Source organism: Monodelphis domestica, chromosome 6 (genome assembly GCF_027887165.1).
Source record: "Monodelphis domestica isolate mMonDom1 chromosome 6, mMonDom1.pri, whole genome shotgun sequence".
Taxonomy (NCBI): domain Eukaryota; kingdom Metazoa; phylum Chordata; class Mammalia; order Didelphimorphia; family Didelphidae; genus Monodelphis; species Monodelphis domestica.
The window spans coordinates 175,586,247-175,613,918 of NC_077232.1; the positions used below are offsets into that span (position 1 = coordinate 175,586,247).

General features: G+C 37.6%; 1 protein-coding gene across 13 annotated transcripts in view; it reads right to left on the bottom strand.

Annotated features, from left to right (window-relative positions):
• Positions 1-27,672, bottom strand: part of INPP4B (inositol polyphosphate-4-phosphatase type II B) — a 1,027,382-nt gene that overhangs the window by 297,569 nt on the left and 702,141 nt on the right. For 8 of the 13 annotated variants that reach the window (XM_007496289.3, XM_007496287.3, XM_056802732.1 and 5 more), the window contains one exon: positions 7,065-7,176. In XM_007496289.3, the coding sequence (XP_007496351.2) occupies positions 7,065-7,176 (112 nt within the window). Of the gene's footprint in view, positions 1-7,064; positions 7,177-7,885; positions 7,995-13,241; positions 13,341-22,631; positions 22,701-27,672 lie in introns of those variants that run through there. The other 5 variants (XM_056802734.1, XM_007496291.3, XM_007496292.3 and 2 more) reach the window with 4 other exon arrangements.

Consider the following 27,672-nt stretch of genomic DNA (forward strand, 5'->3'; position numbering starts at 1 on the left):
GACCATATCAACAAACAAACAGACAAAAACACATGATTATCTCAATAGACGCAGAAAAAGCCTTTGATAAAATACAACACCCATTCCTACTAAAAACACTAGAGACTTCTGGTCAAGATGGCGGCTTAGAGAAAGCTAAAGATCAGATCTCCGGAAAACCCTTCCCGACCGATCTCAAACTGTAAGCTCCTAAGGCACCGAAATTCAAACTGATCAACAGCATAGACCCTGGGAATCCTCCTCCTGGACCTGAACCTGGATCAAAAGTTACGGCCCCCCTCAAAAGCCAGAAGCCGAGATCACTCGGACCTAAGGGGTAGGAGCACAGAGTCCAAGGCTCTGGGAAGCCGCGGCCCCTTCCCCCTCAGAGAGCAGGGTCCTCTGAAACAACAGCAACCCTCAGGGCTGACAAAAGAGCCTCAGGGCCAGTTATTCTGAAGGCAACTTCCGGAAAGCAACCCGACCCAGAGAGCCGGGGGAGAGGGTAGCCCCCTAGTCCTACCCTTCCATTCCAGTTCCAGTGAAAGTCATTGCCTTGAGGCATGCTCAGTTTAACCCAGGGAAACCTCATAGAACCGACAATCTGCCCAGGACTAAAGCCTCCAAACACCAGACAGAGATAAGAAAAGCTAATCCTCCCCATTCAGAGATGGCAAACTCCACAGAAGCACAGAAGCCCCAAAATCCCAAGAAAAATAAGAAGAAAGGGGCGACTTTGGACACATTCTATGGAGCCAAAATACAAAATACAGAGGAGATAGAAGATATACAAGAAAATGCTCCGAAACCTTCCAAAGGAAATGGAAACTCTCCACAAACCCAGGAAGAATTTGAATCAGAAATGACCAAAAAGATGGAAGCCTTCTGGGAGGAAAAGTGGGAAATAATGCAAAAGAAATTCACGCATCTACAAAACCGGTGTTACCAAACTGAAAAGGAAAACCAGGCTTTAAAGGCCAGAATCAGTCAACTGGAAGACAACGATAGTGTAGAAGAGCAAGAATTAATAAAGCAAAGCCAAAATACCAAGAAATTAGAAGAGAACATAAAATATCTCAACGACAAGGTGACAGATCTGGAAAATAGAGGGAGAAGAGATAATTTAAGAATAATTGGACTTCCAGAAAAACCAGAAATAAACACCAAACTCGACATCGTGATACAAGATATAATCAAAGAAAATTGCCCAGAGATTCTAGAACAAGGGGGTAATACAGCCACTGACAGAGCTCACAGAACACCTTCTACACTAAACCCCCAAAAGACAACGCCCAGGAATGTAATTGCCAAATTCCAAAGCTCTCAAACAAAAGAAAAAATGCTACATGAAGCCAGAAAAAGACAATTTAGATAAAAAGGAATGCCAATCAGGGTCACACAAGACCTTGCAAGTTCTACTCTGAATGATCGTAAGGCATGGAACATGATCTTCAGAAAGGCAAGAGAGCTGGGTCTTCAACCAAGAATCAGCTACCCAGCAAAACTGACTATATACTTCCAAGGGAAAGTATGGGCATTCAACAAAATAGAAGATTTCCAACTTTTTGCAAAGAAAAGACCAGAGCTCTGTGGAAAGTTTGATACCGAAAAACAAAGAGCAAGGAATACCTGAAAAGGTAAATATTAAGGAATGGGGAAAGGAGAAAAATGTTATCTTCTTTTATTCAAACTCTCTTCTATAAGGACTACATTTATATGAATCTATGTATACTAACATGTGGGGAAAATGTAATGTATAAATAGGGGATAAAGAAAGACCAAATAGAATAATCTTTCTCACACAAAGATTCACATGGGAAGGAGAGGGGAAGAAAACTCCTATAAGAAGGAGAGGAAGAGAGGGGGGGTGGTTTACTTAAACCTCAATCTCAGGGAAATCAACTCTGAGAGGGAAAAACATCCAGATCCATTGGGATCTTGAATTCTATCTTACCCAACAAGGGTAGGGAGAAGGGAAAACCAAGGGGGGGAGGGGTAGAGGGAAAACAAAAAGGGAGGTAAAGAGAGGGGGGAGGGGGATGGAACAAAAAGGGAGGGACTAAAAAGGGAAACATCAAGGGAGGGGACAAGGGGGACTGATTCAAAGTAAATCACTGGACTAAAAGGTAGAGCCGAAGAAGAAAAGGTTAGAATTAGGGAAGGATATCAAAATGCCAGGGAGTCCACAAATGACAATCATAACTTTGAACGTGAATGGGATGAACTCACCCATAAAACACATACGAATAGCAGAATGGATTAGAATCCAAAACCCTACCATATGTTGTCTTCAAGAAACACACATGAGGCGAGTTAACACCCACAAGGTCAGAATTAAAGGATGGAGTAAGACCTTCTGGGTCTCAACTGACAGAAAGAAGGCAGGAGTGGTAATCATGATATCTGATAAAGCCAAAGCAAAAATAGACCTGATCAAAAGGGATAGGGAAGGTAATTATATTTTGTTAAAAGGGACTTTAGACAATGAGGAAATATCATTAATCAACATGTATGCACCAAATAATATAGCACCCAAATTTCTAATGGAGAAACTAGGAGAATTGAAGGAAGAAATAGACAGTAAAACCATATTAGTGGGAGACTTAAACCAACCATTATCAAATTAAAACCATCCACATAATTGACCACATCAACAAGCAAACCAACAAAAATCACATGATTATTTCAATAGACGCAGAAAAAGCCTTTGATAAAATACAACAACCATTCCTATTAAAAACACTAGAAAGCATAGGAATAGAAGGGTCTTTCCTAAAAATAATAAACAGTATATATCTAAAACCATCAGCTAATATCATCTGCAATGGGGATAAACTAGATGCATTCCCATTAAGATCAGGAGTGAAACAAGGATGCCCATTATCACCTCTATTATTTGACATTGTATTAGAAACACTAGCAGTAGCAATTAGATAAGAAAAAGAAATTGAAGGTATCAAAATAGGCAATAAGGAGACCAAGTTATCACTCTTTGCGGATGATATGATGGTCTACTTAAGGAATCCTAGAGAATCAACCAAAAAGCTAGTCAAAATAATCAACAACTTTAGCAAAGTTGCAGATTACAAAATAAACGCACACAAGTCATCAGCATTTCTATATATTTCCAACACAGCTCAGCGGCAAGAATTAGAAAGAAAAATCCCATTCAAAATCACCTTACACAACATAAAATACGTAGTAATCTATCTCCTAAGACAAACACAGGAACTATATGAACACAACTACAAAACACTCCATACAAATAAAACTAGACCTGAGCAATTGGAAAAATATTAACTGTTCATGGGTAGGATGAGCCAATATAATAAAAATGACCATCCTACCCAAGCTTATCTATTTAGTGCTATACCCGTTGAACTTCTAAAAAAAAGGTTTACTGACTTAGAAAAAACCATAACAAAGTTCATTTGGAAGAACAAAGGGTCAAAGATATCCAGGGAAATAATGAAAAAAACAATACAAAGGAAGGTGGTCTTGCAGTCCCAGATCTCAAACTCTATTATAAAGCAGTGGTCATCAAAACAATTTGGTACTGGTTAAGACTGGAAAATGAGGAGATGCCCTTCAACTGTGGAATGACTGAACAAATTGTGGTATATGTTGGTGATGGAATATTAGTGTGCTAAAAGGAATAATAAAGTGGAGGAATTCCATGGAGACTGGAACAACCTCCAGGAAGTGATGCAGAGCAAGAGGAGCAGAACCTGGAAAACATTGTACACAGAGACTGACATACTGTGGTACAAGAGAATGTAATGGACTTCTCCATTAGTGTCAATACAAAGTCCCTGAACATTCTGCAGGGATCCAGGAGAAAAAAAAAAAACACTAATACACAAGCAAAGGACAAATGGTGGGAGTAAAAACACTGAAGATAAGCAACTGCTTGACTGCAGGGTGGAGGGGATATGACTGAGGAGAGACTCTAAATTAACACCCTAATACAAATACCAACAACATGGAAATGGGTTTGAAGCAAGGACACACGTGATACCCAGTGGAATCGTGCATTGGCTAAGGGAAGGGCGGTTGTGGGGGAGGGGAGAATAAGAAAAGGATCTTTGTTTCCAAGGAATATTGTTTGAAAATAACCAAATGAAATAATGTTTAAATTGGAAATAAAAAAAAGAAAGAAGTATAAGAAAATGAGATGAGATGAATTATATAATGAAAATGAAAGATAATTAATGGAAATTCTACATGTTTCACTTATACTCATGCAATGATAAGAGAAGACCCTGAGCAAGTTGAATAGGAACCCCTTCAGAGCTGTAGAAGAGTGGAATATAAAGTCTATCTATTTTTTGGCAAGGTATTTGGGAACAGTCTCTCATGTTCTTCTTGTAGATTAGTTAGAAAGAGGTGGAATAGATAATAGCAGTTAGTTGGCTTCAGAGCAGGTTACATGGCTAGACTCAGTCACAGGGTAATAAATAATAGTGGGTAGATGTCGACTTGCAAAAAGATACTAAATATAGAATGTATCCCAAAGACTTTTTTTTTGTTTCTGTGTTTTCCAAAACTTTAATCAGTGATAGAAATGATACCACAGTTTACTGTAGGGAAGAATGTACTGAACATTTAGAACAATAAGAAAAATAAAAGAGGATTGAACTTAATAGGGATTAAAAAAAAGTGGTAGTCTATTCTCAGATTAAAATATAAAGTTCAAAAGTGTATCATTTTATAGACTAGATTGAACTTAAACAAAATCTTGGGTTTTAATCCACTAGAGTCTCAAAATTACTTAATGATAGCAGCTAAATGTGTTGATGGTGATGATGAAAATTAATATTTATATCATACTATGTGTCAGACACTGAAACACTTCAAAAATATTTTCTCATTTGATCCTCATAAGTTTGGGAAGGAAGTGCCATTATCATCCTCATTATTAGTATCCTAAGATTCATTATTTCTAGAATAAGGGAATTGCTGGCTGTGCTGTACTCTGCTCTGATCAAATTGGGAATATTGTATTTTAATTCTTGGCATCCCATTTTTGCAATGACATGGGCAAAAAAGAGTGGGTCTTAAATAATTGAGAAAATGAGAGAACTGATTAGTTAAAGGAATTGCAGAGGGTTAACCTGGAAATGAGAAGACTTGGGGATGATATCAGAATCTTCAATGAACGAATAAATGAATAATATTGATCAAGCACTTTACTAAGCATTAGGGTTATAGATACAATGGTGGGACAATCTCTCCATTGAATGAGTTTATATTCAAAGTCAAAAAGAAGATGAGTAGAGCCCAATGATGGTCAATTGTCCTATCCCAGAGGTAATGGAATCATTAGAATTCTCATATTACATGGTCACCTGGAGAGCAGAATCCAAAGGTTTCTTCTAGGCAAGATCACAGGTGGTCTAGGTTGAAAGTTGAAGCAGCAGAAAATGGTTGTATAAAACTGGATGTATTTTTTCAGATAAAGATTGGACTAGATAGAACCTAAGATCCCATCTGTCATTCAATGTATTGAATTATTTATTGAATTGAATATCTTCACAGTGTTTCATTGAGAGGTGTCATGAAGAAAGAACATTGTTATCTTTCAAAGCATTACAGAAACAAACTTTTCAGTCAGGGATAAATCACATCATCTATTGAGCTGATTTATAAGTACCACTGGCATTAGACATAAATGACTTTATATAAGAAATTTATTTTGTTATAAATAACATATGTGTGTGTGTATATATATATAAACACTATGCCTTTATAATGAGGTATAAACACTAGGCCAAAAAAAAAAAACAGATGACCAATTTTCATAGATTTCTAGACCTAAAAGGACCCTTTGGGATGAATATCCTTTAACAAAACCCATACTTCTTTCAAATGGGCTACTGGATATTCCTTGTCCTTGGCATTCCATCTTCTATTCTCTGACTTTGTACTTCCTTCTCACCTGTTAGAATCCTTAGCTTCCTTACAGAGTCATCTGAGGACTATATCCTTTTCTGATCTTCTCGGCTATCAGAGCAACCTCTTTGAACTGCCCTGTATTTAGTTCTCTCTCTGAACATATTGCAGCCCCTGTTGCATTCTGTTTTCATTTAATTTCCTTTTAATTTCCCCAAGATCCCAAGATTTCTTGCACATGGTTGGTACTTGATATAGATTGAACTGAATTGCAGACCCTCATTTACAGATGAAGAAACTGAGATCCAGAAGGGGACAAGTTGTTTCTCCAAGTGTCAAAGCAGGCACTAAAACTTAGGTCTTCTGACTCCAAATTCTAGGACTTTCCAGTATATCAAGCTGTTAGATACATATTCAAATAGGGAGTATAATTTAAATCTGCTTCCACTGTATCATTTCCAGTCCTTCCATATGAATCTGTGGGAAATGCACTCAGACTTCTTAGAGAGATTTTTTCCTTGCAAAGAGCACATTTTTTTGTTTTTCTCCAAATTGAGAAGTTGAGGAGAAAAGGGACTCTGGGGACAAACTAGTCATACAAAAAGAAGGTAACAACATGGCAAATGATTGTTGGCATGAAGCAGAGGTCATCTTGCTAAGCTTCAAGGAAGGACCACTGGCCTATATCTATCTTTCCCCATAGCTTGCCCTCCTCATTAGACTATCCTGTAATTTCATGAAGTGCCACATTTTTCTTCCAAAAAACCTTCCCCTTGCTTTGCTAAAAATTATAGTCAAATAAAAATTCAACTCTTTCCAAAGAAACTATTGGGAATGGAGAGTAGCTCGCCTTTCACAATGGCCTCACAATTTTTAAACATTCTCTGGCAGTTGTTAATTACTGCAGAAATGGACCTAAAAGACCATCTTTATTCTATTAGAAAGGGGATTTGCATACCAAGGAGAACTATGTCAGTGATCATGTTTTCTAAAGCATGGATTCCTGTGCAAATGGGTTTTTTAGTTTTAAGAGAACTGAACCCCTATCTTGTCCTCCAATTCTGGGGTTGCTTTCTCATTTTGCTTTTTGAATAATGAGAATTTAAACCCCACTGTGGTGTTAGCAACAGAGGCATCTGGTGCAGCTGATCATTTCTAATTTAATTTGTGCAATGAGCTGCTCAAGTTCCTACCTTTTGTCCCTGCGCATCTGTTGTGATGTGGTCGGCTTCCCCATCCTCTATCTCCCCCATCTTCGAAAGGCTTACTTCTATAGAACCAACAGCTTTTCCACCATCGGAAGTTCTGAAACAAAAAAGAAAAGGTGAAATCCTCCTCCAGCCCATCAAGTGCATAGGAAAAGAAGCTTTCCTTGAGGTAACATTTTCCATTCAATCTGTTTTGTAAGCTCTTTCTAGTTATATTGAAGCAATTTCTTATAAACATAAAATGAATGCTAACAATGGGTTATTTCTCCCATAAAACTCCATTTAATGAAATGAACCATAGATGTATAAGGTGAAGCCATGGGTGAATAAGCACACCTTATGAAGGTAAAATCATTTCATAAGTACCTATAATGTTTCTACCAAATGTTCTTAAATGGGTGCACAAAGCAGGCCATTAATAGTATACCAATTTTATAATTTTTATTTTCTATCCTGCAAACCTAACCCTTAAGAATTGCCTTCCAATTAACAGCTACATGTTGGAAATATAAGTAGTAAAACATGGAAACTACAGAAAAGGCAAATCAGTAAAAGACATTTAGTAGAAAATATTGCTGAATTAGGTACCACTTTTGTCACTGGAGGAAAGTCAATTCCCCTCTCTGTTTTTTTCATTTGTAAAAGTAGGCATATACATCCTAAAGCCTCTATGGCTCCCCTTTTCTTCCCAGCTAAGAAATTCCCTTCATATTTCACTGACATACTGAATTTCCTCTTATCCTCTACTCTTTATCACTTATTGCTTTCCACCAGTTACATTGCCTCCTCCTTCACACTTGTCTCACCTGAAAAGGGGGTTCTTCTTGTCCTCAAAGCTCATCTCAATCAATCCTGTCTTTTCCAGCAGACTGCCCCCCTCAATTAGCCTTATTGCCTCACTAATCTTCAGTCTCTTCCCATGTACTGGTTGCTTCCCTCTTGCCTATAACTATTCCCTTGACTCCTCCTCTTTCGTCCCTTTTGAAGCTTGACTGCTTGTGAAACCAATTGATAATTAGTGCCTCCATTTCAAGTTCTCTCTCTCTCTCTCTAATTAACTCTCCTCAGCTGGGCTTATGACTTAATCATTCGAATAAAACTGCTCCTTCAAATTTACAAATGACCTCTTAATAGTCAAATCTAATGGCCTTTTTCCAATCTTCATCCTTTTTGTCCTCTGCAGCCTTTGACACCATCTTCTCTCTGGTTTGCCTTGCTGTTCCTCAAACAGGATGCACCATCTCCTGACTTCTAGAATTTTGACTGACCATTTCCCATGATTGAGATTCTCTCCCTCCTCATCTCTGAATCCTTACTACTCTGACTTCCTTCAAGTAGCAACTACAATCCCACTAATTTATAGGAATCCTTTCCTGATATTTCCTATGTTGATTCTAATATATGATACACATTCACACATACACATTAACAAATTCATAAAGTGTCATTATAGTTTATAATTTCTTAAAGAACTTTCTAATTCTTTCATAACATCATTAATTATTATCATGTTGTTTATATAAATAAGATTTATGTCTTACTTAGTTATTAATGCTTAATAACTATAATTAAAACATTATGTATATATTAAAAAAATTTAGATACTTTTGAGTTGTCTCCATTAAATTGTGAGCTCCTTGAGAATAAGGACTATTTTTTTAAACTTTCTTTTATATCCCAGTATTCATCACAGTACCTAACACATATTAGGAACTTTAAAAAAAAGATTGTTGACTGATTCACAGAAAAAAATAATTTACAAAATTTAGAGCTTCTTAAAAATGATTTTCCTGTTTTCTGTATACTTGTCTTATGATAAAGTCCACAATAAAAAATAAAATTTTAAAAAAGAAACTCATATACCAAAATATGTATAGCAATGTAGTAAAAAACAATCATGGAACACCTGAACAAATTGTGATATATGAATATAATGCAATATGATTGTACCATAAGCAATCGTAAAACTAAGGAATTGTTTTAAACCCTCCTTTACCTTCCACCATATTTGAATTCAGATGAAGTACTGGTTCCAAGGCAGAAGAGTGGTAAGGGCTCATCAATGGCTATTAAACGACTTGCCCAGGGTCACACAACTAGGAAGTATCTAAGTCCAGATTTGAACCCAGGACTTTCCTTCTCTATGCCTGGCTCTGAATCCATTGAACTACCTGATTGCTCTCAAACATAAAGAATTTAGAGTAGCCTGAGAAGTCCTAGATGAACTGTTGGTACATAATAAAGCAAGCAAGACCAGAAAACAATGTACACAATAACAACATTCATGTAAATGAAAATAACAATGAAAGAAGAAAGGGCTCATTCTGCCCCAGGTATTGTGCTAAGTGCTTTTTACAATAGTATTTCATTTTGTAGGCAAAGAGACAATGCAAATAGTCTGACATGGAAACTATACATATATATACACACATACACACAGAGGTATATGTGAGTGACTAGTTATATATACATTTGTTCTATACATATAGAATGCATATATGATTATAAATATATGCATACATTTACATGCATATATGTATATATACATAAACACACATAGTCATGTATATGGGTATATGCACACATGTTAGCCTGATTAATCATTAGAGGACCTGAGTTTCAAATCTGGGACTAATTTTGCTGACCAATCTTAGCTTTGGAGAACAGATGATGAAATAGAATTTCCTTTCTTTGCAGCAGTAATGGTAGATTATGGATAGGGAATGTTGAACAGTCTTAGTTGAGGTTACAAAACTGCTTGGTCTTCTAAAAAGGCTGAAGTTTGTGTGACTAGACCCAGATTGGTAACTAAGTAGGAAGTGAAAATAAAAAGTATTAATAAAATCTAGAATAAAGTCAAATAAAATAAAGAATTTTTTAAGATCCCTTCCAGCAGAACATTTTTAAATGGACAATTTTTTTTCTTTTTCATAAACTTCTCAGTATTTCCTTCTTTTGACTCAGATTCTGACTCACTTTTTTACTCTATTCCATGCAAAATGGATCAGACCAGATGATTTCTAAGTTCTCTTCAAGCTTTGAATTCTATAATTTCTATCATTTGAGCTCTTTTTTTCATAAACCAAATTACTGTATGAAGAATGGTCTCAAACACTGGGAAAGGTTTTTGTAAATGCACTTAGATTTCCCTTTCTATAAAACAAAGCCTAGCTGATAAATGGTAATATTGCTGGCAAAACTCCAAGACAGGGGAGAAAAATTTGACATGTATTCTAATCATCTGAAATCAAAGACCTCACATCTTTATCTTAGTTTTAAAAAGTAGGATTTTTTCCTCCTTCATAATGTAACTTTAAAAATTACTTTGAATGAGATTCACTAAAAACAGCTTTTGCAAAGAATATGTTATTAGTGGGTAGCTCTGGACTTTGACTTAGGAAGACTTAGATTCAAATCCTGCTCTCAGACACATAAAATGATGTGATCCTTGCCACATCACTTCACCTATATTGACCTCCATCTCTCATTTGTAGAATGAAGGAATAGGTCTGAATGGACTTCAAGGTCACCTCTATTGCATTTAACCCTCATGACTACTCTTGGAAGTACTTATCATTTCCATTTTACCAATGAGCAAACTAAGGCTAAGAAGTGTTAGGTGATTTGCTCCTAGTCTTATGGGTAGTGTCAGAGGTGGGATTTGAACATTGTTTTCTTAATTTCAATTCCAACATTCTAGCTACCAAAGAAAGCTATAAAAGTATATTTTAAAAGTATATCAATTAAATGAAAATCCAAACTAATAAGAAGTTAAATTATTGGAAGTTTTTTCCCCCAAAGCTTTCAAATTACAAATTGAAAAGAAGCTTTAGTTTCTTTAATGAAATTAAAAGGAAGAGAATTTCTGTGGCTTTGCTAATATTACTATTATATAATAAGTATGTTCACAATGAAAAGGAGAGAATGATTTGCTCTTTAAGTAATGTATTAAAATTCCTGTTTGCTAGGAAAAGGAATATAATGCTATTTACTAATTTTACATAATAGTGCCTAATGTCAATGAGAAAACACCAATAAAGAAAATGCAAGCATTTGTTAAACCTGAACTATGTACACTGGTGATGACCCCATGATTAATAGCCAAGTAGGTAAGGTCTTTGAAGGCAGGATTTATCTCATTGTCTTTTTGTTGTTCCAGCAACTATAATAGCAGTTTTTCTATAGTAGGCACTTATGTAATATGCTTTGTGAATTATATTGAAGCAAAAAAGAAAGTCACATTCCATACTTGTCTAAAGTGACCCTTAAGACTTTGTTAAATCTCTGCTTACTATGTAAATTCAGGAGTAGCTGGGACAAATTGGGGTATAGTTTATCTAGGATGGGCTACTTTGTAAAAGAAGGTTTCTGATATTAGCCCACCTTTGCATTCCATATCTATTCTTTTTGCAATTTTTATAGTATGCAAGGTAAATAGCAGACTTTGCAATCAAGCAAAACTAGGTTTCATAGACTAGTCTATACTATATACTGGTGTGATCTTGAGCGAATCATGTAAATTTCCAGTGAATGACCTAATCAATAACTCCCTAAGGTTGTAAATTAAAGATGAGGTCTCCTATAGGACAGAGGATCTTCCTCATTTGGATCTCTTTGAACTTGATGAAATCATGGGTGAGATCAGAAGAAAAGGAAAGAAAAAATTAAATTTTCTTTCTTTTTCTTCTATTGTATTTTTTTAAAACCCTTACCTTCTGTCTTAGAATCAATACTATGTATTGGTTCCAAGGCAGAAGAGTAGTAAGGGCTAGACAATGGGGGTCAAGTGACTTGCTCAGGGTCATACAACACAGAAGTGTCAGTGGTCAAATTTGAACCTAGAACCTCCTGTCTCTAGGCTTGGTTCTCAATCCACTGAGATACCCAGCTACCCCTCTTTTTCTTCTATTTTTAGCAGAAGAGAACTCAGAGGGGATACACCGATCTAACCATGCTTTCTCAATTCTACCCCCCCCCTTTATTATCCTCTTAAAAGGTCTTTGCTTCCCATCTCCAGAAGTCATAGAGGGGCTTTCCCCTAGAAGGTCAGCATGGTGAGGGGTCTGGAAGTTGAGAGAGGGAGAAAGGGACACTTTCTGAGCAGAGCCATTGCACATAGTGGTCTGGGTATTGGCATCATCATCATCCTCAATTCTCTGATGATGTGTGCTCCTTGAGACATAATTCTAAACCTTTCTCCCCATCCCCTGGTCTACTTTTCATGTTGCATCTCTCTCTCCAATCTCTACTAGGAGCACATCCAATTTTTCTAAGGGAGAGGAAGCTCACTACACTGGCACAAATAGAGTCCAAACATCTTTGAAACATCCCCAACACTGCCCCTCTTCTCTGTTGTTTCTTCTTCAACTGAAGGAAGACCTGATTCCCTAAAAAAAGCAAGTATTTAAATGATTTAAATACATCAAAAGGAACTGACTTACAAGCCCAGTGTGAGGTGTATGAAATATCTTTGTTTTCCAGAAGTGTTATTGAAAAAGAATAGGGAGGTTTAATACTAGAAAAACAATGAGCCCAGCAGGAATGTAGCCTAAGGGATCAGTTAATAAGATTCAAATCAAGTCAAGCATTTATTATGTGCTTACTATGTGCTAGGCTCTGGGGATACAAAGATCAAAAGTAAAGAGTGCCTGCCCACAGTGAGCTTAAATTCTATCTATCTAAATTTGTAAACACCTCTAGAGATTATCTAGCACCTTAATTTGGTCCTGGTCTATTGATTCTATCTGTACTCTCAAATCCAATTGGTTCTTGACTCTAACTGATTCTTTATGGTATAAATACCCACTTTGTCCTCACTTTGGCCCTTTGATCTTGTTGGAATCTGCCTTGGAAACCTACTCTTAAAAATATATACACATATATGAATATATTTCACACTGTACAGTTCTGGTCTTTGTGGAACATAGTAACCACATCTTATAAAACCACACCATGGCCTTACCAGGACCTGTCACTGGGTAGGACCAAGAAAACTAGAATGTCAAGAGACTTGAGTTTTGATCCTAACACTTTTACAAATTAACTGTATGATTTTTCTTAAGTAATTTAACTTCTCTAGGCCCACGTACTCATCTGTTAAATGAGAGGGTTGAGCTAAAATTAACTTTTAATATTATTTCCAAATATTAAATACTAACTTACTTGCAATCAAAGCACATTATAATCCGTCAGATTGTCAGTGCTTCTGTCACTGAGATTTCAAAAATTGCACATGCTTGAGGTTTTAGGGACAGCACACAACTGAAAGAAAGCCATAGATCAGCTGGGCTAGCCCCCAATCAATCAATAAACATTAATTAATGGGAAACAACATGACAAAAAATATACAAAACAAACTACATATAGGATAAATAGGAAATAATTAACAGAAAGAAGGCACTGCAGTGAAGCAGAGGTGGGAAATCTCCCGGTAGGAAGTGAAATTTTAGTTGGGACTTATAGGAGACTAGGGATGTCAGTAGTGAGAGCAGAGAACAATATTCTGGCTGCCTGAAAAAATGCCCAGAGCTAATAGATGGAGTAGTTTTTTTTCCCCAGAATAGCCAGGAGGCCAGTGCTGCTAGAACAAAGAGTTATGTACTAGAAAATAAAGACTATGAAGACTGCAAAGGTAGGAAAGTGTTAGGTTATGAAGAGCTTTGAAAGCCTGAGCATTCTGCATTTGCAAAAGGAAGCCATTGGAGTTTATTGAGGGGGTGACATGACTGGAGCTACATTTTAGGGAAATCACTTTAGTGGCTGTATGGAGAATGGATTTGAATAGGGACACACCAAATTGGTGAGGGCTATATAACAGGGAAAGAGCTCATGAGTATTGATTATTCTATTCTTGACTTCATTGATGTTGTATACTTTCTAAGGAAATACCATGAGATAAATCCCCTGGTAGTGTGTTGGGATTAGCAATAATTCTTTTAACAGGGTAATTCTGGCACTGCCTGACACCCCTCCTTCTTTCTCCAGATGTGAGGGTTGTGTGACCTCATTGGAGCTTTGATTGTTGTCATAGGCAAAGTTTTCCTCCCTATCCCTGACCAAATACGATTCCCTGCTGGTCTCTAAGAAGAAAGCCCATCTTCCTGTCACCATTGTCAAGGATGGAAAATAGCTAGTATTATAGCACATGGAGTATAGTATTATCACACATGAAGTTAATGGCACAACTGGCCAGCTACAGACATACTACCAGCTACTGCTCTTAAAGGCTCTTTAGCAAGTGATTAACAATAATAATAAGGATGGAATAAGAAGGTATTAACTATCATTTAAGAAACCTATCCCATTATTATAGCAAGTAATTTAGTTACAGCTAACAGAGAAATACTTAATATACTTTAGAATTGATTGGCAGTGCCCAATTAGAAACACATACACAAACTAATGAATGCTCTTCAGTATCATTTTCAGTTCCCTGAAGTAAGAAGCTATGGTTTTGTCTTTGCAATTCTATCACCAAACACAATGCCCTACACATAGGCTTAATCAATGTCTGTAGATTTGAATTGTGCCTCATAGATTATAAAGAACATAGCACCACCTCACTGTGGTCATTCTAAAGCCAACATCTAAAAGTTTTACTGAATTGGTGAAAAGAAGCTGTCCTTAGCCCAAGCTATCTCTAATGAGGAAGCTTAAAATTTCTCCTTTCTTTTCTGGGAAAACCTTAAGAACTATTTAGGCTAAAGAAGATTCAGTAGACTCTTCTTTGGGCTTTCTATCAAAAAAGATAACCTCTACCTGGAGAGAACAGAAATCAAAACTGGTTCCCAGGTAAGTGAAATTAGCAACTAAATAAGAAATTGAAAAGTTACTATATTCCAGCATGGGGGAGGGAGGGTTAGAGAAGTACCACAGATTATGATCATCAAAGAATCATGAAAAATGGGTAATGTGTTCTGGATTTTGAACAAAAAATAATCATGACTTTCTCATAGGAAAAGGTAAAAATATTAAATTGTAAACTAGTGAATTTGATGTTAATTGTTATTCATATCAATTAATTTATTAAAGGAACAGTTCATAAATTCTAAGCTAGCAACAAAGAGCTCATTAAGGCAGCTAAGTGGCTCAGTGGATTGAGAGCCAGGCCCACCCAGAGACAGGAGGTCCTGGGTCAAATCTGGCCTCAGATACTTCCTAGCAATGTGACTCTGAGCAAGTCACCTAACCCCCACTTCCCAGCCCTTACTGCTAGAAGGTCTAAGACAAGTTTTGAACCTGAGATGGAAGGTAAGTTTGTTTGTTTGTTTTTAAGGAATATATTATACTAGCAATTAAGTGCATTTGACAGGGTTTCTAAACTACTGAAGCACAGTTGATGAATTAGAATTAGGAGCACTTGGGTTTAATGCCTTCCTCTAAAATTTCCTAGTTTTACAACTTTGAAGTCACTTAACCTTTGTCCTCCTTCTTAGGATTTATCTACTAATTTATAGATGAGTTGCCATTTGCTTTATTGAAGTGAATTTCTCATATTGACAAAAGTACAGATCCTTTCCATATTCATGTATTATATACTATTTGATCAGGGAAATGATATCAACACAATTTATCTTGAGGTTTAGCAGGGTATTTAGGAAAGTACCCCATAGTTTCCATTTGGAGAAACTGGAAAGATGCAGACTGGATAATAAAGATGGGTTATTTCAGAAATGATCTACTGACTAGACCTAAAGACATTGAGGAATGGACTAAAGAATTTGGAAAACAAAACATCAGATTTGGAAAGTACTTTAGTAGTGATATAATCCAAACTATATACAAAAGGAAATCTCTAACACACTCGGATGGCCATCCAGACAGAAGATAATGAATGATAAGGAACCTATCACTTTCCTGGGCTGCCAATTCTATTTGTAGGTAATTTTGATTGGCGGGAAGTTTTTTTCCTAATATGAAACCCAAATTTTCCTCCTTGCAACTTTCAACTAAAGATCCTGGTTCTGTCTTCTAAGGACAAAGAAAATGTCATGGAATAATGGGTCCAGAGCTGGGAAGGGACTTGATAGGCTTTATAGTAGATACAGATACCTCATTTTACAGATGAGGAAACTGATACTGAGGGAGAATAAGTGATTTGAACAAGGCCACATATATTAAGTATCCAAGGCAAGATTTTGATGTTCTCTGGCACCAGAGTCAGTGCCTATTTCCATAGAACCACATTGTTTCTTATTTTCTTTTCACATAACACATCTCTAAGTGTTGGAAGATAGCCATCATATCTTCTCCCACCCTAAACCTTAATCTTTTTTTTTACGTAAACATTCTCTGTTTCTTCAATGTATCCTCATAGGACATGGGGAATGAAAGAAAGAGAAGTCACATTTATATAGTACCTATTTTGTGCCAGGCACTATGCTAAGTACTTTACAATTATTCTCTCATCCAATCCTTATAAAAAAAACCCTAAGAGGTACATGATATTTACATGCCATTTTACAGTTGAGGAAACTGAGACAAATAGAAGGTAAGTGACTTGCTCAGAGTCATATAATTAGTTAAGTGTCTGAATTAAGTAAATTTGGACTCAGATCTTCCTGAGAACTGAGTGCTCTAGTAACTAACTATGACATGAACTCAGGCTGCTTCTTCTGGATGACCCCCTAGCTTATCAGTGTCTCTTGACATTGATAATTGAACAGAATGCTTCACATTTGTTCTAACTAGTATAGAGTACAGCAGGAATTTAGTCTCTGTTTCTGGAAGCTATCTTTCTGTCTCATGAGGTCACATTAGGAATTCTTTTTTCCCCTGAGATGTCACATTGCTGACTCTTTGAGCTCTCTTCCTGCTCTAAATAAAGTAATATCTATCTACTCATGCCACTGCCTTCCAGAAGCTAATTTTTTGAACTTAATTTTGAGACTTTATATTTATCTTTATTGAGGTAAGCTTATTAGATTTGGCCCAATGCTGGCTTATCAAGATCTTTAGAGATCCTGATTCTGTCAGCCAGTACATTAGTTCCTCTTCCCAGATTTGTATCACATGCAAATCAGATGAATATGCCATCTAAGCTTTTATCCAAGTCTTTGCTAAAATGTTAAACAGTTCAATTGGAATCTGTAGGGAAATTTCTAACAAACTGCTGCAGGGCTCTGTCCTTGGTTCTATTCTGTTTAACAATTTTATCACTAATGTGGAGGAAGGCATAGATGGCAAGCTTACCAAATCTTCAGATGACATAATCATAATAGGGGACATGGAGAAGGAAGAGCTAGAAAATGTATTAGATAACAGAATTTGTATCCAGAAAGGTCTTGACAAGCTGGAACAGTGGGCTAGAGTTAATAAAATGAAATTTAATAGAGATCAATGGAAAGCACTCCACTTGGGTTTGTAATGGCAGCTCCATAACTCAAGCATGAGGGAAATTTGAAGGCAAAGCAGTCCACATGAAAAACAATTAGAGTTGTTATAGTGGATCACACATTAAGTAAAAGTGAGCACTGTGATGTGGCTGTCCCCCAAATTCATGGCCATCTTGGGCAGTTTTGATAGAAGTCTAAAATACAGAAAGAGGAAGATACTCTATCCAAGTTAGTCCACATGTGGATGATTTTTTCATTTCTGGGCACCACATTTTAGAAAGGAAATTGACACAGTGTAGTTTCAAGCATCTCAAAAAGATTTCATATTGGCAACTGGTAGAAGGAAACTGTTATATAACATTAAAATAATAAAAATTCTAATAAGGGATATTTCCCTATAGACATAGGATTAGGCTCATTGAGTGACTTGACAAAGGCACAAAATAGGACTGATAAACAAAAGCTATAGGTAGATGAATGTTAGTTTAGTAGAAGGAAAAACTTACTAATAGGAATGCTTTGCCTTAATATGTAATGAGAACCCCACTCTCGGGTCTTTATGTAGAGCCTGGATCACCATTTGTTGAAAACATTGTAGCCAAAATTTATAAATTATAAATTCAGGTTAGAGAAGATTACATCATTCTCCAATCACATCTCTAAACTTTGCTTGATGTCCTTGTTCAGAATCCATGAACTAATCAAAACCTTTAAACTCAAAGTTCTTGATCTTCATGGACCCTTTTAGTAGCCTAATTAGCCTATAGAATTCTTCTCAGAATAAAGTTTTGAAATGCAGAAAATAAAACGCATAGTATTACATAGGAAACAAATTATTTTGAAATAGTATGATTAAAGTATCAAAGAAGGGAAAAAAACAAATTCCTTCAGTCTCAAGTTAAAATGTGTTACAGTGGGGAAAAGAGGATCTCTGTTTAAGCCTGACCAGTGCATCATATGATATGGAAGCAAGGGCATAGAGAATATTGCTGGTCAAATGAGAAAAAAATGGGGGCGAGGAACACAATTTGAAACCCTATGTGTCCCATGGCATTTCAAATTCAATGGGTTGAATATTCAATTCATTGTATTTTCCTCCTACAAACCTCTCTGTTTCTATTGAGGATGCCCCCCATCATGCCAGTCACCCAGGTTCATAACCTCAAAACAATCCTTGACTCTTCCTTTCTCATTTCTTTCATCTCTGTCCTTCCCTAAGCTCCCACTATCCCTATCAGTTGCATAAGTTATAAATTCTATCTTCTCATTTCTCGTATTTGTGTCCTCTTTACTCATTCAGTTACAACTCTTGATCAAGTTCTCATCTCTCATTACAATACATCCATCCATCTTAATGATGTCCATATTTCTAGTCTTAGCCGCCTCTCCCCTCTATCTACCAGCCATATCATTTTACTCTCTTTCACATACTTAATATTCCAGGCAGACTGGCATCTTAACTGTTCAAAATGTTGTCTTCTATCTAGACACTTTTTAAAAAATAATCTGGAATATACACCCTCCTCTTTATCTCCATGTCTGAGAATCTCTTCATATTTTAGCTTTAGGTGCCACTTCCTCTAAAAGTCCATTTCTACTCTTCCACTTTCCTCCCAATTGATTGTAACTGCTTTGAACCTCCTAAAACATTTACTCATATTTACTTATCTGGATTATATGGTATAGTCTTGGTAATAAAAGTAATGACAATTATTAGCATTTATATTGTGCCTTCAGGGTTTAAAAAAACCTTTATATATGTTATTCATTTGGTCCTTGTAACAATCCTATGAGATATTATTATTATTATTCCCATTTTTCTGAAGAGAAAACTAAGACAAGTAAAGTGATTTGCCCAGAGTAACACAGTTAATAAGCAGCTAAGACAAAATTTGAACATGTCTTTCTCTCTCCAAGTTCAACACATTATCTACTTTACCACTTAGCTGTCTACAACTTCTGATAGAAAGTAAAAATTTTGAGATCAGGGTCTATATAATTTCAATTATATCCTCGGTGTCTTTCAAACACTAGGTGCTTATAGAATTTAATTGCAAGAGGCTTATGGTAATGATGTCTGAAATGGAAGCAAAAGTCTATAGCCAAGACTACCACTTATAGAATTACAATGGCCTATGGGCCAGGGTCCATGGAGATTTCCAAAATAAAAGTTCAAAATCAGGAGCAATAATTAAATTCAGGGATAGGTGGAAACAACAAAATATAGCATCAGGGGATGAGGAGCTGAGAATTAAGTACAGCAGGGTAACAATGGGTGGAATTGTACTAAGACTATTTCAATTTGTCATCCTAGGTAACCTAAGCTCTCATATATGTTTCTAAGCTTTGTCATATGTTCTTTAGATACTCCTGAATTCACTTTTGCTAATCTCTTAGTAATACTGCCACCTTCCAAAGCTACTGCAGAATCTCTAGGAACAGAAGTCCCAGATGACCTCAGAGATTCCTTCCTTTTTTAGTTTCCAAATTCTATTCTTTGAGCTCTGATGCACACTACATTGCATCCTTATTTAGAGACCTTAAATAAGCCCATTTACCTGTCTTGGTTATAGCTTCCTCATCTAAAATAAGGGAGATTGGGCTCAAGGTTCTCTAAGGTTCCTTTTAGCTCTAATAGTCTACCATTCTATAACTCTAAGAAAACCAGGGTCTGGTAATAAATACCCAATTCAATCTCTGTAGAGAAAATAAATTAGACAACTGAAGAAGCTTGTTCCCAGGCCTTTATGACTTTTTAATTCAGGTGGTTGTTCGACCAGGAAACAATAAATGATTCCTGATATCTTCAGGAATTCTGATTACCTCAGTCAAGCCCTTTCTTCACTCACTAGATAGTCTTAAATATTTAACTATGCAAACACAATCACCCAGAGCGAGTAAAGGGTGAAATAGCAGCAACACCAGCCTTCACTCCATTTTCACAAAGATTTTTACCATACATAATACATCAATGGGTAAAGTTCCTTAACACTGGCTTCCTACAACTTCTAATGAAGTCTTCAGAGTCACAGGCAGAAGCCTGAAAAATCTAGTTAGAAGAAACTACAATTTGATCAAAATGACCTCACACAAAGAACTAGACCCTCCCCTTCCCAAATATCTTTCTGCCCAGCATGGCCTGCCATCTTTCCCAGGCAATGTTCAATTACCTGATAAACTTCATTCCTTTCTTTTGGGAAAGTACTTGTGCACAAAACAACAAATGGTTCCATATAAACTTCCAGGGTGGAAAGCCTTCACTAGCTGGGTTAAATCCCATGAATATACAGGCAGTCTGGCCAATACAGGGACCATGACCAATTTTGCTAGGGTTTGATTTAATGGTGGTTATATGGCACTATGGGAATCGGTACCTTGAGGAAAGCTTGGTGGCTTAGATCAGAGATGTCAAATCTCAATAGAAAGAAGAAGTGGGATTATTCTGTACATAAGGATCCCTGTAAACCTATGTGGACATAATTTAAAATATATTATTCATGGTTTTTATTCTAATTTTTATTTATTTTGTTAAATCTATCCCAATATGGCTCCAAAGTATTGTAGGGCACATGCAGGCTACAGAGAGGAGGGCATATGTGAGGAAGCTTTGGGTTTGACACCTTCAGCAAAGAACACTTTCAATTTAACAGCAGCAAAGGAAACCAAGCAAAGTAGTTGATAGGATCTGAATATAGCAGGGGCTCTTAACCTTTTTAGTCTCATAGACACCATTAGCATTCTGGTGAAGACAAGGGAACATTTCTCTGAATTATACTTTTAAATGCAGAGAATAAAATGCACAGGATTGCAAAATGACCAAATTCCTTGGAAGTAAAGACAATTTCTTGTTTTGTGTTCTGGTACTTTATATCCCTTATATCCCTTACTGCTTGCTCTTCTGTCTTAGAACCAATACATAGCATTGATTCTAACAGGGAAGTATTTAAATATAGAGATATATTTTACATCCATTGTAATATTTATTGCCACTCCCAGTTGCCCCTTCCTCCACCAACTGTCAGTCTTGTTTCCTTTCCACACCATCAATAGATTTAATTTAATGAAGCCCAGGTGAAGAGCCCCTAGACAAAAGAAAGACAGTCAGAGATAGAGATATTGCTGGGGTTCAAGAGCAAATATCATATTCATATACCAAGATTTAATGCTCATTCTGAAACTAATTGACTATGAAAGACATGAGGCTGCTCTGCATTAACTGCCAGTCACAACTCTCACCTATACTTCTAGTCACCACCTCCCCAGAAAAAAAAGCACAACAAAAAACTCAAGTACTCTGAAAAAATGTACTGCCTGCCCTCCATTCCTCAGGTTATCTATCAAGGAAGCTCACTACCCCAGCCCCCTGACCAGAGCAATTGTCAGAAAGAGAAGAAAGTGTTCTGGCTATAAAAAACCTGACCCCTCAGCTTCCTGTTGGAGCAAAACTGCATTGCCAGGCCTGAGAGAAAGAGCAGTAATAAAGTTCTCCTCTGGAAGCCCAATTTGCAGAAACCTTTTCTGCAAATTACTACAAGCCTTTTCTGTCAGATTACTAGCATTTTTTCTGAGTGTAGATATTGGTTCTGGTCCCAGAGAAGAGACAAATTTTATCCTTCATGTTTCCCATCAATCAATCATTGAATCATTAAATATTTACCATGTGTGACTATCATATGACAGGTTTGGGTTAAATGATGACATTAAAAAGAAACACATAGGTAGCAAGGTTACTCAGTGAATAGAAAGCCAGGCTTCCAGATTGGAGGTCCTGAATTCAAACCTAGTCTAAGACACGTCCTAGTTGTGTGACCCTGAATAAGTCCCTAAACAATTTGTTTGTTTTATTCTCTACCACAAAAAAATGCTGCTACAGATATTTTGGTATACTTTATACCTTTGTTTCTGTCTTTGACTTCCTTGTGGTTATCTACCCATGCTATCACTTGGTCAATTCAAGAGGACAATTTAGTCCCTCTTACTACATAATTCCGAAATGGTTGAAACACCTTACAAAAGTGCATTCATATGCAGCTATTGTCCCACAGTCCCTCCAATCCAGACTTCTCTTTTTTTTCCCATCTTGGCCAATGAGAAAATGATGAGAAATAAAACTTCAGAACCTTTAATCTGTATTTCTCTTCCTATTAGAGATTTGGATAGGTTTTCATGTGGTTATTTACATGTAAAAGAATTTAACTACTTTTTTACAGGGAAATACCTTGATTTTTTTTCATCAGTTTCTTGTATCATTATGAAAAGAAAATTAGTTCTTGGTAGGCTTCATCATCTGGGGGTGAAAGGAACAAAATACAAAAGGGAGTAAAGAAAAATGGTTTTGTTGTTGCTCTGTTTTAAGCTTATAGGTTTTATGTAATAAGGAGTTTTCTAGAAGAAAGTTTAAAGACTGGTAAAATGTTTCATATGTATGTGCTAGTCCACAGATCAATGATTGGGAACCTGTTCAAGCTCCATTTCACTAATAACTGCTCTATGCTTACACTTGGATGACCAACTGACATCTAAAATTTTGTATGTTTAAAAGCAAATACATCCATTTTTCCTCTCTAAATTGACTCCCCTTCCTGATTTCTATGAGTGGTTTTATTATTTTCATTGAGAAGCAATCAGTTTTTTTTCCTACTCCCAGGTGACCCCATATTGAAAAACAAAAATGAGAGCAAAATTCAGATAGCAAATATATATAGTCAAGTAGAAAAAAAAAGAAAGAAAATTTCTGCGTCACATCCCAAAATATGTATGTCTTGATACACACATTGACTCCATGACTTTGGGATCAGTATTTGGGTAGTTTGTCTCATTCTGTGTCCACTGGGATCAATCTGGTCAATGTGTTGATCAGAGTTCTTAAGTCTTTCCAGTTTTGTTTGGGTTTTTTTTTTGTCTTTACAATGTTGTTGTTGCTGTCTAAATTATTCTCTTGGTTCTGCTCCTTAATTTTGTGTAAGTTCATATAAGTCTTCCCAGGTTTCTCTAAAATCATCCTTTGCATTTTTTTCTATAACAGAACAATATTCCATTTCATCATTGTTCAATTGATGGACATCCTATTTACTTCAGGTTCTTTGTCACCACAAAAGGAGCAGCTATAATTATTAAAAATGTATATATTTGTGAGGCAGCTAGGTAGTTCAGTGTATTGAGAGCCAGACCTAGAGACAAAAGGTCCTGAGTTCAGATGTAACCTCCAACACTTCCTAGCTGTGTGACCCTGGGCAAGTCACTTAATCACCATAACCTAGCTCCTACTGCTCTTCTGCCTTAGAGCCAATGCACAGTATTGATTCTAAGATATAAAGTAAGGATTTAAATACATATATATGGGTCCTTCCATTTCCTTTTTGATCTCTTTAGAGCATAAAATTATAGTGGTATCATTGGATAAGAAATTATATGCATGATTTAGTAAAATTTTATGCATTGTTCTAAATTGCTTTCCAGGATGGCTGAACCAATTGACATCTCCACCAATCCCATATATCATTGTTCCTTATGTCCCATAAGCCCTTCAACATTTGTCATTTCCTTTTTGTCAACTTCACTGATCTGAAAGGTATTAGGGAGCATCTTATATTCCTTTTGGTTTGCATTGCTCTATTATTGATTTAGAGTTGTTTTGATGTGGCTGTTCATAACTTGGATTTCATCTTCTGAAAATTGTCTTTGGACACCTTTGGACTGAAAAGTGAGTATGATTTTGGCACTATTTCCCTAATGGGCTTGGTAAGAGCAAACTGCTTTGTAAACCTCAAAGCAATATAGAAATATGAGTGGTCACTCTTCACCTGTGGAAAAGTTTCAGACCACAGCCAGGTGGGACAGTGACTGTGGTCACTTCCAGAACTCATCTTCTTGAGTTTAAATCTACCTTCAGACATTTCTGGTTCTGTGATCCTAGGCAAATCACTTAACCCTGTTTGCTTTGGTTTCCTCATCTGTAAAATGAGCCAGAAAAGGAAATGGCAAACCACTCTGGTATCATTGCCAAGAAAACCCCAAATGGAGTTGCAAAGAGTAGGATACAACTGAACAACAACAATATTCTTCAGACACAATGGTCCCATTTTAATTTAAGAATACTTTTATTCTTTTGTTCACATAATTCTACTTCTTTGTGTAAGAGAGAGAGATCCAGGGGGTTACAATGGGAAACCAAGCTAAAGGAGAGATCAGCTGAAGAGCAGCAGAAGAGGGGCAGAGAGAGAGAGAAGCACCAACTGTGAATGGTCTTTCAGCCTGAGACATGGATGAGAAAAGGAGGTTTTCCTGGAAGCTGAGAAAGCCCATCCCTTTGGGACCTGTTATTTCTTCTGGGACCCAAAAACACCTCCACTAAGACTCTTCAAGAACAGCTACCAGAATTCTCAAGGGGGTTTTGTATTTGGACTCATGCTGGCCAGAGCCAACCAAATCTTTCCCTGAGATTTCTCTCTCCCTGACCTGTTCCTAGACTTCTGAATTAAAAGCTAGTTAGCTGAAGAATAGGTATCAAGCAGCTGGCTAGAGGAGAATTCAAGGCCCTCATCCTTGAACTCTGAGAACTTGGGTGGGGGGCAGCCTGCCAGAGGGGCCCAGTGTTAGGGTTTCCTACTCCCCCCAATTTCCTTGCTTGACACTCCTACCTCTCCTTCCCTGTATGAACCCAAATTAATTGTTAACTACTTTAGAATTAGTTCTGGTTTGTTTATGACACTAGGAAAGGGGACAGAAGATTTGGAGAGAATGACATCTCTCCGTAAAAGGGGAAGGTCAGCTCTGGATCCCAAAATCCAAACTGCCAAAGGAACATCATCTCTCCTTGATAGTGGGGTGACCCCAGGTTTCTGAGGGGAAGTGACAGTGGGTGTCCTCCATCTCCCAAAAATATTCTCTGAGGAGACATATCCCCTCTGTCAGGGGGACAAGATGTGGCTACCTCTCTCCCAGAAAAGAGAGGGGAAGAAAAATCTCTCTCCCTCTCTCCCTTTCCATTTCCCCTTCTCAACTGTTGCCCCTGTTCCCTTCTCAATCCTTCTCTCTCAATCCTGCTATTACATTTGTTAAATTTTCTGCTCCCCTCCACTTATCTAGATTCTTCTTGCCCTTCAGGACTCGGTTATAGTCTTTTCTTTTTGACAAGACTTTCCTCAGTCAGCCCCATAGCCCTCACCCCTCTTCTGACCTACTATTATTTCAGTTTATTGTGTCACTTCATTAGACAGGGAGCTGCTTGAAAGCAGCAACTGTCTTCTGTTTCTCTAAGAGTTCTCAGTACTTAGCACAGTACCAGGCACATAGTAGTCACTTGATAAATCATTACTAACTCATTTGGCACTTAGCACACACTTTTCATATAGAGATAGAGTTTGTTTCATCCACTAGACTAGAAGTCTTTTGAAAGTGGGGACAAATGTCTACCCCCACAGGGCCTGCCTGGCCCAGCCCAGAAGTGGGGCTCAGAACTCATCCCTTGGAAGACTAGAAGACTGGCAATCCCTTTCATACCAGCTAGAGAAATAGCCGGTTATCTGGTTGCTAGGGGCATTTTTAAGGTCAGTCAGGGTTCATCACTCTCCTTTCCACAAGGACTGTTCAGAGGGCTAACTAACGTATCTCATCTTCTTTCATTAAACGACAGCCCTGATGGAGTCCAAAACTGGACTGCTGGAAAGAACATTGGAATCAGAGTTACTGGGTGACAGAGTCCTAGCTTCACCACTGACCAGTGGTGTCGAGCTGTCCATGCAGTTCAGTTTCTGGGCAGAATTTCCCATCTAGAATGATGAGGATAATAATGCCTGCCATACCTATTTCACAAAGGTTTTATGAGGATAAAAGATTCTAGATGGGAAAATGCTTTGAAAGGAGAATAATAAAATCATAGACTCTGGAGGCTGAAAAGGACTTTGCAGATCACTTAGTAGAGGGCCCTCATTTTACAGTCGAGGAAACTGCTGAGGTTAATCGGCTTGCCTATGGCCACCTGGCCAATTGTGAAGTAGAACTTTAAATTCAGTACTCCTGACCCAATCTGGCATTTTATTTTTTCTTTTTAATAGGCAATTGGGGTTAAGTGGCTTCTCTAGGGTCACAGTTAGGAAGCATCTGAGGCCAGAGTTGAACTCAGGAAGTGGAGTCTTCCTGACTCCAAGTCTGGTGCTCTCTCCATTGTACCTTCTAGTAAAGATTTTATAAATGTTTCTTCTCTTTTCTTGCCCCTTACAACACTTTCCTTTCCAAAACTTTCCTTTCTTATTCCCTGGCCCAGCAAGCTCTCCTTATAACTACTTAAAATGCAGTTCATTAAAGTCAACTAGATTAGTCTCATTTGATAGCAATATTCCATACACATGGTCAATTAATCAACAAGTCAGTGGTAGTCTCTCGGTGACCGAGAATGACGATTGTCTTTGTGCAGTTTCATCTACGGTGTACCCTCATGTGGCTTTGAAGTCCAAAGGCTGAGGCTCAGAGTTTGTGGCACATGGGGCATGGGACGCCAGTTGTTACGGAAGGTGCGGTTGTGGCCTGGTGTCGGCATTCACGTGCAGCGGCAAGACGTCAACATCACTGATCTTCAAAGGTGGTGGCGTCATGGTGAATGTGGGTTCACCAGCTGCTTCTGACAGAGGCAGCAAGTTCTAGTTGCTTTGGTGTCATGCCAGCCCACTTCAAGTTGGACTTTAGCTGATCCTTGAATCTTTTCTTTGGTCGGCCTTGTTTCCTGAGTCCAGCTGACAGTTCACCATAGAATACCTGTCTTGGTATTCGCTGTGGGTCCATGCGGATGACGTGTCCAGACCATTGTAGCTGGGTTCTGAGGACCATGACTTCAATGCTGGTGGAGTTGGCTCTGTCAAGGACTTCCTGGTTGGTGATTCGGTCCTGCCATCGGATCCTCATCATTGACCAGAGACAGTGTTGGTGGAATTGCTCCAGCTGTTTCATGTGCTTCCACTACAGTGTCCATGTCTCCCAACCGTACAGGAGCGAGCTGAGGACCATTGCGTTATACACTTTGAGCTTCGTCGCAGTGCTTACACCTCTGTGTTGGAGGACTTTGCAGCACAGCCGCCCGAGTGCCTGGCTGGCCTTTTGGATCCTGGCATTAATCTCGTGGTCTAGGAACCCGTCGTTGGCGATGGTGCTGCCCAGGTACTTGAAAGTGTTGACGTTAGAAAGCTGCGTGCCGTCGATTGTAATGCATGGCTGGTTAGTTGGTCTCCCTGGTGCAGGTTGGAACAGCACCTCTGTTTTGCTGA